General features: G+C 47.5%; 2 protein-coding genes across 10 annotated transcripts; one reads left to right on the forward strand and one right to left on the reverse strand.

The window, feature by feature from the left end:
- Positions 1 to 4,395: 4,395 nt before the first annotated feature.
- On the forward strand, positions 4,396 to 8,658 carry Ccdc153 (coiled-coil domain containing 153). 7 transcript variants are annotated; one of them, XM_046438668.2, is made up of 7 exons: positions 4,396 to 4,515; positions 4,795 to 4,876; positions 5,046 to 5,111; positions 5,573 to 5,692; positions 6,317 to 6,409; positions 8,066 to 8,196; positions 8,470 to 8,658. In XM_046438668.2, the coding sequence occupies exons 2-7, from the start codon at positions 4,807 to 4,809 to the stop codon at positions 8,596 to 8,598; spliced, it is 609 nt and encodes a 202-aa protein (XP_046294624.1). In that variant the 5' UTR covers positions 4,396 to 4,515; positions 4,795 to 4,806; the 3' UTR covers positions 8,599 to 8,658. The 7 variants fall into 7 exon arrangements, with proteins under 7 accessions (XP_046294624.1, XP_058433092.1, XP_046294625.1 ...); XM_046438669.2 differs by having other exon boundaries at positions 4,457 to 4,525; XM_046438673.2 differs by having other exon boundaries at positions 4,466 to 4,515; positions 5,041 to 5,111.
- A 430-nt stretch (positions 8,659 to 9,088) lies between these two features.
- On the reverse strand, positions 9,089 to 13,783 carry Nherf4 (NHERF family PDZ scaffold protein 4). Of its 3 annotated transcripts, none has more exons than XM_046438667.2 (11): positions 13,685 to 13,783; positions 12,732 to 12,759; positions 12,523 to 12,596; positions 11,991 to 12,202; positions 11,540 to 11,729; positions 11,296 to 11,432; positions 10,853 to 11,057; positions 10,504 to 10,700; positions 10,191 to 10,418; positions 9,847 to 10,047; positions 9,089 to 9,596 (listed from the first exon to the last, which is right to left on the reverse strand). In XM_046438667.2, exons 1-11 carry the CDS (start codon positions 13,698 to 13,700, stop codon positions 9,567 to 9,569), a joined length of 1,518 nt encoding a protein of 505 aa, XP_046294623.1. In that variant the 5' UTR covers positions 13,701 to 13,783; the 3' UTR covers positions 9,089 to 9,566. The 3 variants fall into 3 exon arrangements, with proteins under 3 accessions (XP_046294623.1, XP_046294622.1, XP_046294621.1); XM_046438666.2 differs by having other exon boundaries at positions 12,732 to 12,814; positions 13,685 to 13,738; XM_046438665.2 differs by lacking the exon at positions 13,685 to 13,783 and having other exon boundaries at positions 12,732 to 13,081.
- Between the last annotated feature and the right edge of the window lie 31 nt (positions 13,784 to 13,814).

Here is a 13,814-nt window from a genome sequence, read left to right on the forward strand (position 1 = left end):
CTGCTTCTGGGGAGTTGCCCTTTTCTGGGAATTGAATATGTACTTAAGAATCTTCTGCTCAGCTCATTGCACCCCTTGCTCGTCTGCACCGTTAGCACGAGACACCGCCCACAAATCGTGAGACCTCTGCAAGTGGTGGCCAGAGCGGCTCTCACTCGGTCTAGGGAATAGAAATGTAGTTCCCAATCACTCCCACTTCTCTAATCTAAAAATTCCGTTGGAAGAACAAAAATAGGAACTTCCTTTCCAAAGAAGGAAGTGCCCTGCCCTAATTTGTTAATTCTTAGCTTCAGCTTTGTGAGTTTGCAGGCCCAGGTGTGTAAATAAGTATTTAGGTCTGCTTTGTATCTTCCTCCTAGCTCTTCCACAAAGCCCTTGGCTGATTTGGAAATTAAGTTCATCAAGTACTTCTTCAAGAGAGCAAAATATCTTTGAACTAAAGGATCATTCAGCCAGTCATCCTGAGTTTGCAAGTCAATTGCTTTTCTCTAAGACTGATTTAGAAGCCTACATTATCATTTCCTACCAATAGAATGTCTTTTATCAGTTCCTACCTTTTATCAGTTCTCAAAAAAAAAAAGGAGAATCTAGGCAAACTCCTAAATGTCAAAACTTTTCACCCCTAGAGCCACTACCTTCACTGCAGGCCCTCCTTTTCTTTTCCCTGGGATACTGAAATTTTTCTCACTGGTTTCCTTGCTGCCTTAATTCCATCCTGCCACCATATGCTTCCATTAGTTAAGACAGCATCACACCCCCACAACAACAAAAACTAAACACTCTCCATTGCCTCTGGAATAAAACTAACAGCCATGTTCTAACCCAAAACCAAACTCCTTTGCAAAGCTGGAAATGTAACTTAATAATAGAGTACTTGCCTACCAGGGTGAGGCCCTATATTTGGTCCCCAGTACTGAAAAAAAAAAAAATTAAAATAAGTAAACCACAGTTTTTGGCACTGAGCACAGTGGCAATACCTGTAATTCCAGCTTCTAGGGAGGCTGAGGCAGGAGGATAAGTTCAAGGCCAGTCTCAAAAATTAGCAAGACCTTGTCTCAATAATAAAAAATAAAAAGGGCTAGGAATATAGCTCAGTGTGAGAGTGCCCTGGTTCAATCCCCAGAATGACAAAATAAATAAATAAACAAACAAACTACCTTGCAGTTTTGTACTATTCCCTGATACAAATATCTTATGCTGGGTGACTCATCAAGTCACAAAATACCACAATTCTTTCTTTTTTCATCACCATTACTCAGAGCTTTTCCTCTGCCTGAAGTGTGCTTCTAAAATCCAATTCATTCTTCAAAACTCAGCTCAAATATTGTCCTCCTGCTAGAAATAATCCTTCACTCTTATAAATTTCCCTAGTCATTTATTCCTTCTTTAAAAAACTTTGTTTATTTTAATTTTTTTTTAGTTGTAGTTGGACACAATACCTTTATTTTATTTATTTTTATGTGGTGCTGAGGATCAAACCCAGCACCTTGCACATGCTAGGTGAACGTTCTACCACTGAGCCACAACCCCAGCCCCATAGTCATTTATTTCTTATACCACATGTTAATTTATGCTATATTATCTTGTCAACTTTGGATCTTTCACAGTACCTAACACAGGGTAGATTTATCAGGGTATTTTTCATAGTTAAATCCTTGATTTAAAGGAGTACAGGTAAAATGTTAATCCATGGAGCTGTGAAGGTGCATGTCTAGGTATACAGTACACCTCTCTGGCTTGGTTTAAGGTATCCAATTTGTATTCTCTTCAGTGAGGTCTGCATAACAGAAAATTAAATAATGTGCATTTGGTATCTGCTGTAGCAGGCCCTATTTCTTTTAATATACAAATGGCCTATCTTTCACGTTTGAATAAAGGAGAAAGGATGAGCCTTCTTTCCACAGGTGTGTGGGATTTTATTCAAAGGAAGATACTTCTGCTGGAATAATCTTTCCTATTTTTGCTTCTAAATTAAAAAAAATAATATTTTATTTTTTAGTTGTAGATGGACACTATATATATATATATATATATATATATATATATATATATATATATATATATTTTAATGTGGTGCTGAGGATCAAACCCAGGGCTTCGAACGTGCTAGGTGAGCGATCTATCTCTGAGCCACAACCCCAGCCCTAAATTAAATTTTTAAAAAAAAATTTGTAGGGGCTGGGGGTGTGGCTCAAGCAGTAGCGCACTCGCCTGGCATGCGTGCGGCCCGGGTTCGATCCTCAGCACCACATACAAACAAAGATGTTGTGTCCGCCGAAAACTAAGAAATAAATATTTAAAAAAAAAAAAAATTTGTAGATGGACAGAATGCCTTTATTTTATTTATTTGTATGTAGTGCTGAGGATCGAACCCAGTGCCTCATGCATGTTAGGCAAGCATTCTGCCACTGAGCTACAGCCCCAGCCCTCTAAATTAAACTTAATGCAAAAAGACAAATCGACCTTTATCTCACAATTTTTATTTGACTTTTTTCTTTTGTTGGTGCATTATAGTTGGGTTTTTGTTGTTTGTTTTGTTTTGTTTTTACTGTATTTTGCTTGTTTTTGAAAATGTACTAGAGATAGGGTTGTATTGCTGATCATAATGTCATTTACATTCTGGGTTTTTCTAGAGCTGTTTCATCTTGTATCACATCACGTGACATGTGGCATTTTTCTTTCCACTTCACCTTCATCCCAAACCACATCCTCATTCTGCACCTGAAAGTTATTTGAGTAAATATATTTGTAAAGTAAATGCTCTTCTGAGGCATATATGTTGCTTATATTCTGTAATTTTTACCCTCAATATGTCGTTCTATGCATCAGCATAAACAAAGACATAATCATTCTGTGGAAGAAGTCCCCAGACAGGCTCCTAGGAAGAAACACTGAGAACACCCACCATATCAGGACAGAGGGAGGGGATTCTGGAGGGAGAGTAAATGAAGAAATGCTGCAAATTCAAAATAAAAGTATTCTCCAAATTTGGGAAATGTGTACAAGGTTAATTGGCCCTGAGTTACAGGAGCTGTAAGCACTGGAAAGACACACCTGGCTCTTCCCTTTGCTCTATAAAATGTCCAGAAGGTCAGAGAAGTACCCTGCAGCCACAAAGGGTCAAATAAATATGCATTGGCCTCTGCCTGCATCTGCCCGCTCCTCAGAGACAAGACTTCATTTCCAGATCTCATGTTCATTTCTGAAGATCTACTTCTGACAATAGGCAATTGACCAAAAAGGTTTAGGGGAACAGGGATAGAGAGAAGTACCTATAAAAAGAGTCTGCAGGTCCCTTAATCCACAAGGAGAAAAGCTCTGAAATTCCTACTATATGGCCCAGAGATCCCAGTGACTGACAGATGACATGGCTCCAGACACCCCCGGGGGCTGGGGGGAGGGTGGGGGCCACCTGCCAAGAGCAAGCCACCCTTCATACTCTCTGCCCCAAATTTATCTTTCCAACCACTTGTGACTCTGGCAGGATTCTAGGAAGCATCCCCAAAAGGGAGTCACCAGAACGCTGTCCTATAAATATGAAGCAAAAATGGAGGAGATGCAGGAGGCCAAGTGTGTCCACTAGAGGGAGCGCCAACCAACTCTCTGTGGCAGGGAACCTCTAGAGGTAGTTTCTCAACAGCTGTCTGCAAATCATCTATATATAGGAATAGGGGAAATGCCGACATAGATTAAGTACTGTGAGAGAAAATGGTCTTGTAAATACCCAGCAAAAATCCAGGACTTTCAGGAGTTTCAAAATCAAAGGTTTAAAGAGTCTGAGAAAATTTAAGTAGCTTGCCCAAGTTTATACATCCATTGAGGGGACTAGGACTCATGTCTCCTGTCTCTAACCAGTGCCCTTTCCTTGACATTTGCATCCCTCTGGGTCAATATCCTGGAGTCCATGGATCCACCTCTCCTCCGTTCTCACTTCTCTAAAGTGGAAAACTCTCTTAACTCCCTGCTTCTGCATTATTTCCCTCAGACACTGTAAAATGCCTTTCTGAAGGGGAATATTCAGTTGTAAGTTTAATGTCCTTTTGCCAGTGGGATCTTGAGATGAAAACTGCCAGGATGGCCATGTCAGTCTTCTTCTATATCAGCACAACACTATGTACATCTATAATTCCTTACTCTCCAAATTGCAGGCAGCACCCACCTGGAAGTACATCTTAGCTAATCAGCTCCAAAGCCCTTTCACTTCAAAATGTATTTAAGATTTTGGGAGAAGGGGAGAAGTGACCCTCAAGGGTCTTTGTATTTTTAGCTTTGTGAGCTGACAGCCCATTACACCTTCCTTTGAATTCCGTGTTTTCCAGTTGCCTGGACAACATGTAGCCTCCAGAAACCCAACCTTCTGGTTCTCTGTCCTGCCCCTGAAGGAAGTTTGCCAGCCTGGATTGGTTTCCAGGACACAGGCTCCTCCTCAGGCTCTATCTGGGCCTCTCTCTGCCCTTCCCTGTGAGTGGGTCACTCCACAAGGAGAGACCACAAAGGCAAGAAAACATCCTATAGGTAGGAAAAGGTAGGGTGAGGATGGAGGGAAAAGGGAGCAAACTGGTTCAGAGATTTATTTTCCCTAACAGAGGGTTGGGAGGAATGACTTCTCTATATAGAGCAGCCCTTCCTACTCCAGCCCTGCCTAAGGTTCCCAGGAAACCAAGAAGTAAAGCTTCCAACAAGTGTGAGACAGACTTGAAAACTAGAATTCTAAATCACTCAAGTCTCCTGGTTAAGTCTAGGGGTTAGGAAAGCATTCCTATGTCTAGAACTATAAAGTCCCCCCTCCCTCAGGACAGCCAGGACATGCCACCTAAGACCAAAGAAAAAGGTAGGAAATCTGGGACACAGAAGAAGAAAAAGAACTTGAGTGTTGGTAAGTCACAGTGGGTACAGGTGGGACCCCTGCTTCTACATGTCCTATCAGGGAGGCACCCTTCATTGGGTGGTCCTCTGATCTCATGAAGGAAAGTCCAGAGGTGGGGTAAGGTGGGGGTGGGACTGAGGTTATGATAAGCTAAGGCTCTGCCAACTTGCCAGGGCAGATGTGGAGGCCGAGGCCAAGCACAGGCTGATGGTGCTGGAGAAGGAGCTGCTCCTGGACCACTTGGGTGAGAAGGGTGAAGGCTCTGGGGACAGCATAAGTGGCATTTCTGGGTCCTTGGGGGATTGAAGGGATAAGCACAGGGCTAAGCCAAATTCTAACTGGCCCCTAATTGAAAAGGACTATGGGTGTGTGTGTGTGGGGGGGCAGTAGGCAGTGAGGGTTGATGAGGGATGCTTCTTCCCAAATTCCCTGGCCGGGATCAAACCCAGGGCCTCATACGTGCTAGGCAAGGGCTCTACCACTGAGCTATGCCAACATACCAGGGAAGCTATTTTCCATGACCAGAATATAGAAGGAGGTTTTCCTTCGTAGTAATGAAGAGGCTGTGAGATTCTAGAGGAACAAACAGAGCAAAGGGCTGGACGCCCTGCCACCAGCTCTTCAGGGGTGGGAAGAGCTTATCCAGCCCATGGGGACTGGTTGTGTCACAGCCAATCCTAAAGGCAGCTCTGCTGCTGTTCACAGCTCTGCGGAGGGATGAGTCCCGTAGAGCCAAGGCTTCCGAAGAGCTGCTGAAGCAGAAGTTGCAAGGGTTAGAGGCAGAACTCAAAGAGGCCCGAAGTGAAGAGAAGGCTATATATGCAGGTATGTGACGGGGTGAGCAGGTGGGCAGAAGACAGTGCCCTAAAAGAGGACAACCAAAGGGCCCCAAGGAAGCAAGGAATCCAAGGAAGATCCCTGGCATCCCACGCATGCACCTTCCAGAATCCCTGATGCCATGTGTTGCTTTGTGGGGGTACAAAATGCAGTCATAGCCATTATCTCATTTATCCAATGAGAATAAGTGGAAAGAAAGGCTAGGTTCCTCATCCCAAACTGTATGGGAGAAGGCAGTTTGGTTTTCTGTTTTTTCTTCTCCTTTTCTTTCTTTTTAAAAATCTGAACCACATTCCTAGTTCTTTCAATTTTTGAGGCAGGGTCACACTAAGTTGCCCATGCTGGTCTCTAACTTGTGATCCTCCTGCCTCAGCCTCCTGAGTAGCTAGAATTACAGGCTTGCACTTCAGCATCAGGCAAGGGTCCGGTTTTCTATCCCTTCCCCAGATTTTCAGGGTTTTCCACCTTCTCAGCATTATCACAAGAAAAATTAAGAAGGTCCTTATGCTCCGGCCTCTCTGGACTAAGTAAAGTCTTCTCCATCTACAACTTTCCTTTCTCCATGTCTCCATGCCTACATGGCTTCCTGGCCACCCACTACCCCTGCTTCAGAGATGAGCCGCCAGCACCAGGCCCTGAAGGAGAAGTTGGAAACCCGCAGCCATCAGCTAGAAGAGGAAGTAAGGGGTCTTCGGGAGCAGCTAGGTAGGTTCCATCCAGGTCTTTTTCTCCAAGGGTCATTAACTAGGTCCAGATGAAAGGATGGTCTTAGAGGGTCCTTCCTTAGAAAGCTGCAGTCTGTTGGTTGAATTTGAATTTAGATGCCTTTCTCTGGACTGTTCTCTGAGCAGAGGATTCAGGATGACAAGAAATTCTAAGATGTAAGTAAAGAAGCCCCAGTGATGGCACATGGCTGTAATCCCAGCTTCTCCAGAGGCTGAGACAGGAGGATCACAAATACAAGGCCTCAGCAACTTAGTGAAACCCCGTCTCAAAATAAAAATAAAAAGTACTGGGGATGGAGCTCAGTGAGAAAGGGCCTCTGGGCTCAGTTGCTAGTACTAAACAAACAAACAATAAAAAAAACAGATGTAAGTAAAGAAAAGGTAGGTTTCAGGCTCAGGATGTAGTTCAGTGGTAAAATGCTTGTCTAGCATGTGTGAGGCATTGAGTTCAATCAAAAGAAAGAGAGGGAGGGAGAAGGAAGGAGGAAGGGAGGAAAGAGAGGAAGGAAGAGAGAGAGGAATAAAGAAACACCAACAGAGAGAAGGTCTCATACCTAACTTCCCCCTTTGCTTAGTGTCTCCAAATTCAATGTTTATTCTTCTCCACTGCCTTGTCTCTACGTCTCTACTGAGCAAAACATATTCCCTAAATTAAGCTAACTTTTGTAATGAAACTAAGGAAAATATTAGTCATTTACTTCTGTATCTTCAAGGCCTAGCACCTGATAGGCCCTAAAAAACCACTTACTAAATAAATGAATAAGCTTTCCAAATAAGCAAAAAAAAAAAAAAAAAAAAAAACAGGAAGCCTTTGCTTTCCTTTCCTCTTGCTTACAGGACAAAGTTGAAATATCTCAGCATAGCACATGAGTTCTTTCATAATTTTAACCTCAAAGTTTTCTTTCGTTTCTTTTTTCCTCTGTGTGTGTGTGTGTGTGTATGTTGCTGGGGATGGAATCTAGGGCCCATGCATGCCAGGCAAGCACTCTACCCCTTAGCTACATCCCCACCCTCAATGTTGTTTGCTTGTTTGTTTAGTTGTAGATGGACACAATATCTTTATTTATTTGGTACTGAGAATCGAATCCAGTGCCTCACATGTGCTAGGCAAGCGCTCTACCACTGAGCCACAACTCAGCCCTCAAAGTTGTTGTTTTTTTTTTTTTTTTATAATCTTAAAATATTTTCATTTTCAGTTTAGCTATAGATATCCAAGAGCTATTTATCTGTCATGTAGTCCCTTCCCCAATATTTGCCTTATTTCAATTTCAAATTCAACCAACATTTATAGAACACCTCTTATATACCAGGCACTTTGCCTTCCATTTCACATTTAAGGGTCACACCATACATGAGGTTTGAAAGATTAAAAAACTGAGAGTCAGAAAGAGACATATTTGACAATATACAAAGAGTAAGTAATGACCAGACTTTGGACCCATCTCCTGTATCAAGCCCTCTGCACTCTGTCATACCTCGATGGATCTTCAGCTCTTTACTGGGACTGTAGGAAATGTGATGAACCTGGGGGAGTCTGGAATAATCCCACTCAAGGCGACCTCTTTAGTACCTTTGGAGACTGTTCAGGATAGAGTGCCACCATTCTGTCCTCTCATCCTTCCCTTCTGTTCCCCAGAAATGTGCCAGAAGGAGGCTAAGGCTGAAAGGGAAGAGGCTGAGCAAGCCCTCAGAGAGCGGGACCAGACCCTGACTCAGCTTAGGGCCCAGGTGGTGGACATGGAGGCCAAGTACCAGGAAATCTTACATGTAAGCACTTCCCTCCAGAGCCCAGCTGCTCTAGTACCCCAGCACTCCTCCATCCCCACAGCCCACAGCTAGTGTGATGACTAATAACCCAAGGGAAAGGAGAAGTGTCCCCAAGGAACACTGCTCTATCCTCAAGTTGGACAGAGTGGATACAGCTGTGCCTACCAGCGCAGAGTAAGAAATCCCTGCAAGCAAGGAAAGCTTACAAACCAACCTGGGGCAACCCTTATCTCCATCCTCTCTTCTTGGGAGCTGAAAGCTTGGTGTCTGCAGGGCAGCCTGGACCAGCTCTTGGCCAAACTGAGAGCTGTTAAGCCTGACTTGGATGGGGCCGTGCTGAGACTCCATGCCAAGCACAAGGAGCAGCTGCGTCAATTTGGCCTCAACCCTCTGGATCTTTGAGGCTGCCAGCCTCTACTCTCTGAGGCCCAGTAATAAAGTGTTTTAATGTTGAACCCAGCAGAGCTGTGGGCTGTGGTCTTTGGCAGAGAGGAGTGATCCCCATCCTCTGGGAACGTCTCTACATCCTGAAGACTAAGAGGTGGGCTGGGGTTGTGGCTCAGCGGCAGAGCGCTCACCTAGCATGTGCAAGGCCCTGGGTTGAATCCTCTGCACTACAAAAAAATAAATAAACAAAATAAAGGTATTGTATACAACTAAAAAATAAATATTAAAAAAAAAGACTAAGAGGTAGGAGAGAAATTTGACAAGGTCTCAATCCCTCTCCTACAGAACCTGGGTTTCGCCATTTAATGAAACTGGGGAGTCTGGAATAATCCCAGTCAAGACGACCTCTTTAGTACCTTTGGATACTGTTCAGGGATAGGGTCTAGGGCCCTTGTGGTCCCTTTAAATCCTTTTGTCCCCATCTACACAAACACAGGCAGTCAGATTCATAGAGAAAGTACATTTCTATAATAAAACCCAACAGTTACCAGATACCAGCCCCCACAGTCTAAGGCATCCATGGAGGGAGGGTATAGCTGTTCTCCAAATTCTTGTACCGTATTACACTGGAGTCATACTAGGGCAAGTTCCAGATGACTTCAATCCATCCCCACAACTAGCCCGACAGCATCCCCTTCTCAGGCAGAACTTCATCCTTGGGACACATCTCTGCAAAGCTCCCACGTGGCATCCTCTGAAGTCTAGGCTCCTTCAGGGCCCTCCCTGAGGTCTCTGACCACACCCTTTCCTGGGAGGTATGCCATGGGAAGGGAGGGAGTCCCTGGCCATTCCTATGATCGATGGTGTCCTAAACCTCTAGTTCCCACTTCTGGATTAGAGAAACCATCTCTGCTCCCACCACTTCAGGCTGCAGAGAGAAGTCAGGAGAACCACTTGGCAGAACTACGGCAAGCAGGGGTGTCCTATAGCAGATCTGAGGCCAGAGTCCAGTCCTATAGCGATAGAAGAGGGAGAAGGTCATTCTAAGGCTAGAAGAGTTCCTTTACCCTCCCCCCAACCTGCCCTGGAATGCCCAGTTATGGGACTTTTTTCATGGATTCTTCTGTCCTCACCTCCCATGACCTGAAGCCCCACCTGTACACCCCACACTGTCACCTAGTAGTCCTCCCAATCTATGTTTCTCTCTGGCTCCTCTCTGCCCTTCTCTGGCTGTTCACACCTCCATATGTCTCCTTTCCTTACCTTTCTAATCCCTGGGGGAATCCAGGCTTCCAAGCTCTGTTGAGACCTGGCTGCCAGCTTTAGGCAGAGGGGTGGCTTGGCCTCGGCCAGCTGCTGAAGCTTTTGCAAGCCATCATTTCCATCCACAGGATACCCGTTCACCTCCAGAACCACATCTCCCATTTGCAGCCCTGCCCGGGCAGCTGAACCTCCTGGGGTCACCTGGTGGTATAAAGGGCAGATGGAACACAGAACACCATGGATATGTTTACTATGTGTTCTAGGACTCTGGGAGGGAGACAGAGAAAGGCTGATCAGGAGGTAAATAATAGAAAGGATCCAGGATCCATGGGGGCATCAGTCACCTGGGAGACAAAAAGACAAGGCCGACTGGCCACACAGCTGAGTCGGAAACCATAGCCGCCACCAGGCCCAGGGTACAGGAAGCGCTTGCAGGAGCCGAGAGGACCAGGAGGTATGGTTGTGCCTTCATCTGGTAGGTCCTCGGTCTCAACCAGAAAAGCTGAGCCAGTGTCTTCGGAGGAGGCAGCAGCTTCTGTGCACTCCAAGAAGAGGAGTGGGGACAGGCGAACCTAGACCAGCCGACAGAGCAAACCTGTCTCACCCGAGCCCTGTTCTATTCCTGCCCCCTCCCTTGCCCCGTCCCTCAGCGCGCACCATGCTGAAGAAGCGGTCAGCCTCACGGTCGACGACAATGAGGGAAACACAAGAACCCTGCGCCCGGATCCTGGACACTGTCTCCTCATGGCCCAGCCCCTCCACGCTCTCCCCAGCCACAGCCACCAACCGGTCCCCAGCCTGCATCCCGGCCTTCTCAGCTGGTAGTCCTGGGTCCACCTCCCACAGGAACTGTCCTGGGACACAGACATCCTCACTGTTCCTCTTCCCCTCACCTCCAGTGTGCACACCCAGGGCTAACCCTCAGCCCCTCCCAGCTGCACTGAGAAGTGAGCAAGTGCACACTCCAAGGCACACCTTCCCCATCCACCTGCAAGCTCCTACTCACCAAGGCGACCATTGAGGCCCTTCTCCTCCCGCAGAAGGAACCCGAAGCCCTGGGGCCCTTTCTCTAGGTGCAGACATCGAGGCTTGGCAGGCAGTGCCCAGCCCTCTGCCAGGGGTGCAGCTAGGGGCATTCCTAGCTGGCGACACTGTTCCTCCACTTCTGGCCCTGCCACCAGCAGGGTCACCTGCTCTCCACTCTGCAAAAGCTGTGGGGACCAAGCAGGGTGTCGGCATTACCCATTGGGTAGGGAGGGATGAGGTGGGCACCTCCTCACGGTACCCCCTCCCAAGGCACAGGAATGAGGCACTAAAAGGAGGGCCTGAAAGGAGGGATGGTAACAAATGCAGACCATCAGATTGGGAGGTTGGGTACATGGGGAGGAGCCTGCTTCCTGTGATGGACCCAGCCAATGACTGGGGAGAGAGGGAAGTGGGCAGCCATACCTTCCTGTTGAGTTGGTTGTGAGTAAACTTCTCCACACTGAGCCCATTCACCTCAAGCAGCCGAGCCCCATGGGGCACCCCTGCCCGCTCCGCCGCTCCTCCCACACTTAGCATCAACCAGAAAGGACCCTGAGCTCCTGGAAGAAAAAACAAAAACAAAAAACCACCACAAGCTCCAGACTGCTACTTACCCAGAACAAGGACTGATTACCCCACCTCCCCCGTCTCCAGACTCTAAGCTCACCATGGGTGACACTGAAGCCAAAGCCACCTTCATCTTTTACTATGTGGCACAGCCGGGGCCGGACCCCTGAGTCTAGAACAGGACAGAGGTTGCCACTGTTCCCTTGCTGAACTCGGGCCACTTCATAAACATGCCTCGCCAAGACTGTCAGCAGAACCCGGGGACCACTGGCCCGGATGTGGCGCACCACCTAAATAGAGAGCACATCAGGATAAGGGTGATGGCTCCTCTTGCCAACTCCCCGGGCCTCCTGGGGACCTGTGTTATTCACCAGGGGAACCAGCTCTCTAGATGCATCCACCCTTCCTACATGGGCACCTCTAAATCCTAGGGTGTAGGGAGATTTATGGCCCTGTTGCTATAGTGCCCAGGGAGGAGGCTCACTGGCTTTTCCCCCTGAGATGCTGTGGAATGCTCTCCTGTACCACTGGGAGTCCCAGCCCAGCCTCACCACCACATAGTCCTCATGTTCCACGACATCACTGTTCACCGCCAAGATCAGGTCTCCTTCCCGGAGACCCTGGCGCTGGGCAGAAGAGCCCGGCTCCACCCTGCACACCACATGCCCAGGCCTGCCCAACTGCTGCTGCAGGTGGAAACCAAAACTCCTGCCCTCCTCTTTGCTCAGCAAACAGAAGCGAGGCCTCTTCAGGTTCCATGGATCTGGAGGGGGAGATGGACAGCAGAAAAGAGACAAGGGAAGGGGAGCACAGCCCAAGTGCACATCAGTTGCCTGATTGACCTGACAGCCCCGCCTCCTGCCAGGGCACTGGGCAGGTGTCTACCCAGAGAGAGGTGCAGCACTGTGGCTGAACACCAAGTGGGCACAGTGGCTGAGACAGAGGAAGCACTGACCCCCTCCTACCTCCACATAGTTACTGATATTAGAAGGAGGCAGAGTGGTTACCAAGGAGATGGGAGGCTGCATGGAGCTGCGGTATCTCCAGGGAAAGGCAATGGTTGCCAAGGGGTGAGGGAGTTACCAGAGCAGTCATGGTCTTCCGCCAGGGAGAGAACAGGATTGTCAATGCCCAGCTTCGGGTTAAATTTGAACTTTCTGCAAGGAGGCAGGGGAAGTGGTAGGAGAAGCTGGCAGCTGGACTTGAGTCCCAGGCTCAGGAGCTAATGGCATCTGAAGAGCTGCCCCACCTTCAGGTCATCCCTCCCCTTACCCAACCCTCAAGCCACTTACAGAGTTAAGGAGGCTGTGTCCTGAAGATCTACTGGACAAAGAAGTGCGTAAGAGGAGAGGCACATTCCTGCCCCCAGATGCCTCTGAAGCCAGATTTAAAGATAGGTAGTTAGTGTAGCTAGGTAGCTAGGGTATGATATCGAGTCTGATAAAGAAAATGGAGCCCATAAAGAAAATGGAGTGCAATCTGAGCCCGTGGGGTCAGAACTACACCAGGGAGATTGAAATGTTAATGTCCCCAAGGCCCCAGGCCATCCTAAAGAATTGTTAGTGAAGCAGGTCCCAGCAAATAGGGAGGTGCTAATCAAATCACCCTAGGACCTTCCTGCCCAGATCACTCCTCCCCCACCCCATTGGCCCACCGGTTTTTCACCTTCCCACCAGCATCCCCTCCCCCCCATCACAAGAAGGAAAGAGGGAAATAAGCCAGATAAAGGACAGGAATGTAGGGGGATAAAAGAAGACCTTAGATATAAAAGGGATAGGACCTCCCCATCCCATGGATTCCACCTTTCTATCCCCTCTTCCTGGAGTGGGGTGGGGAGGGATGATACTTAAGCTTTCATGGAAGCAAGGACTCAGCAGGGTAACCAGCTGTATCACCTCTTCCACATTCATAAACTGAAAGGACTTAGGGAAACACCCAAACTCAGAGCTAGTGCTCTGCTCTGCTCCCAAAGTTTCACCTTCTTACTAAAGTCACACTTAAAGGGATGTCGTATATCCCTCTCCTTTTCCCTCCCCGCAAGTCTGTGACACATAAATCTGAGCATATCAGTACAGGGTGTGGACCAGGAAGACAAACATATCAACTCACCTCTTTCTTCTTCTTAACTTCTGTTTGCCTCAGGGCTGCAAGCCCCAATATCAAGTGTGCCCCAGTCCCATAGCCTCCAAATCAGGCCTCTCACTGCCCCCAAAGTCCCATCCCGCTATATCTCCCAGCCTCCTACCTGCAGCTGCCTCCATAGTTAGATCAGCAACCAGTGTTCAAGAGTAGGGACAAGGTCCATCGTAACCAGCTGATCCTCCCACCTGCCCCCTCCCAAGTCCCGCCTCCTTGAAGACGCTGTTATGGAAGCA

This window comes from Marmota monax, unplaced genomic scaffold (assembly GCF_021218885.2).
Source record: "Marmota monax isolate L192 unplaced genomic scaffold, Marmota_monax_Labrador192_F-V1.1 WCK01_AAM20220418_F8-fsc00081, whole genome shotgun sequence".
NCBI classification, from domain to species: Eukaryota; Metazoa; Chordata; class Mammalia; order Rodentia; family Sciuridae; genus Marmota; species Marmota monax.

Bases quoted from the DNA above. Each gene is read 5' to 3' on its own strand.
- Ccdc153 (XM_058577106.1), top strand. From the start codon at position 4,762: ATGTCTAGAACTATAAAGTCCCCCCTCCCTCAGGACAGCCAGGACATG. The intron at 5,693-6,316 runs GTATGTGACGGG...CCCCTGCTTCAG, and splicing joins AGAGAAGGCTATATATGCAG to AGATGAGCCGCCAGCACCAG. The intron at 8,197-8,469 runs GTAAGCACTTCC...TGGTGTCTGCAG, and splicing joins AGTACCAGGAAATCTTACAT to GGCAGCCTGGACCAGCTCTT.
- Nherf4 (XM_046438666.2), bottom strand. From the start codon at position 12,796: ATGTGCCTCTCCTCTTACGCACTTCTTTGTCCAGTAGATCTTCAGGAC. The intron at 11,730-11,990 runs GTGAGGCTGGGC...CTCTCTATTTAG, and splicing joins AACATGAGGACTATGTGGTG to GTGGTGCGCCACATCCGGGC. The intron at 9,597-9,846 runs GTAAGGAAAGGA...CTATCGCTATAG, and splicing joins TTCCCCCAGGGATTAGAAAG to GACTGGACTCTGGCCTCAGA.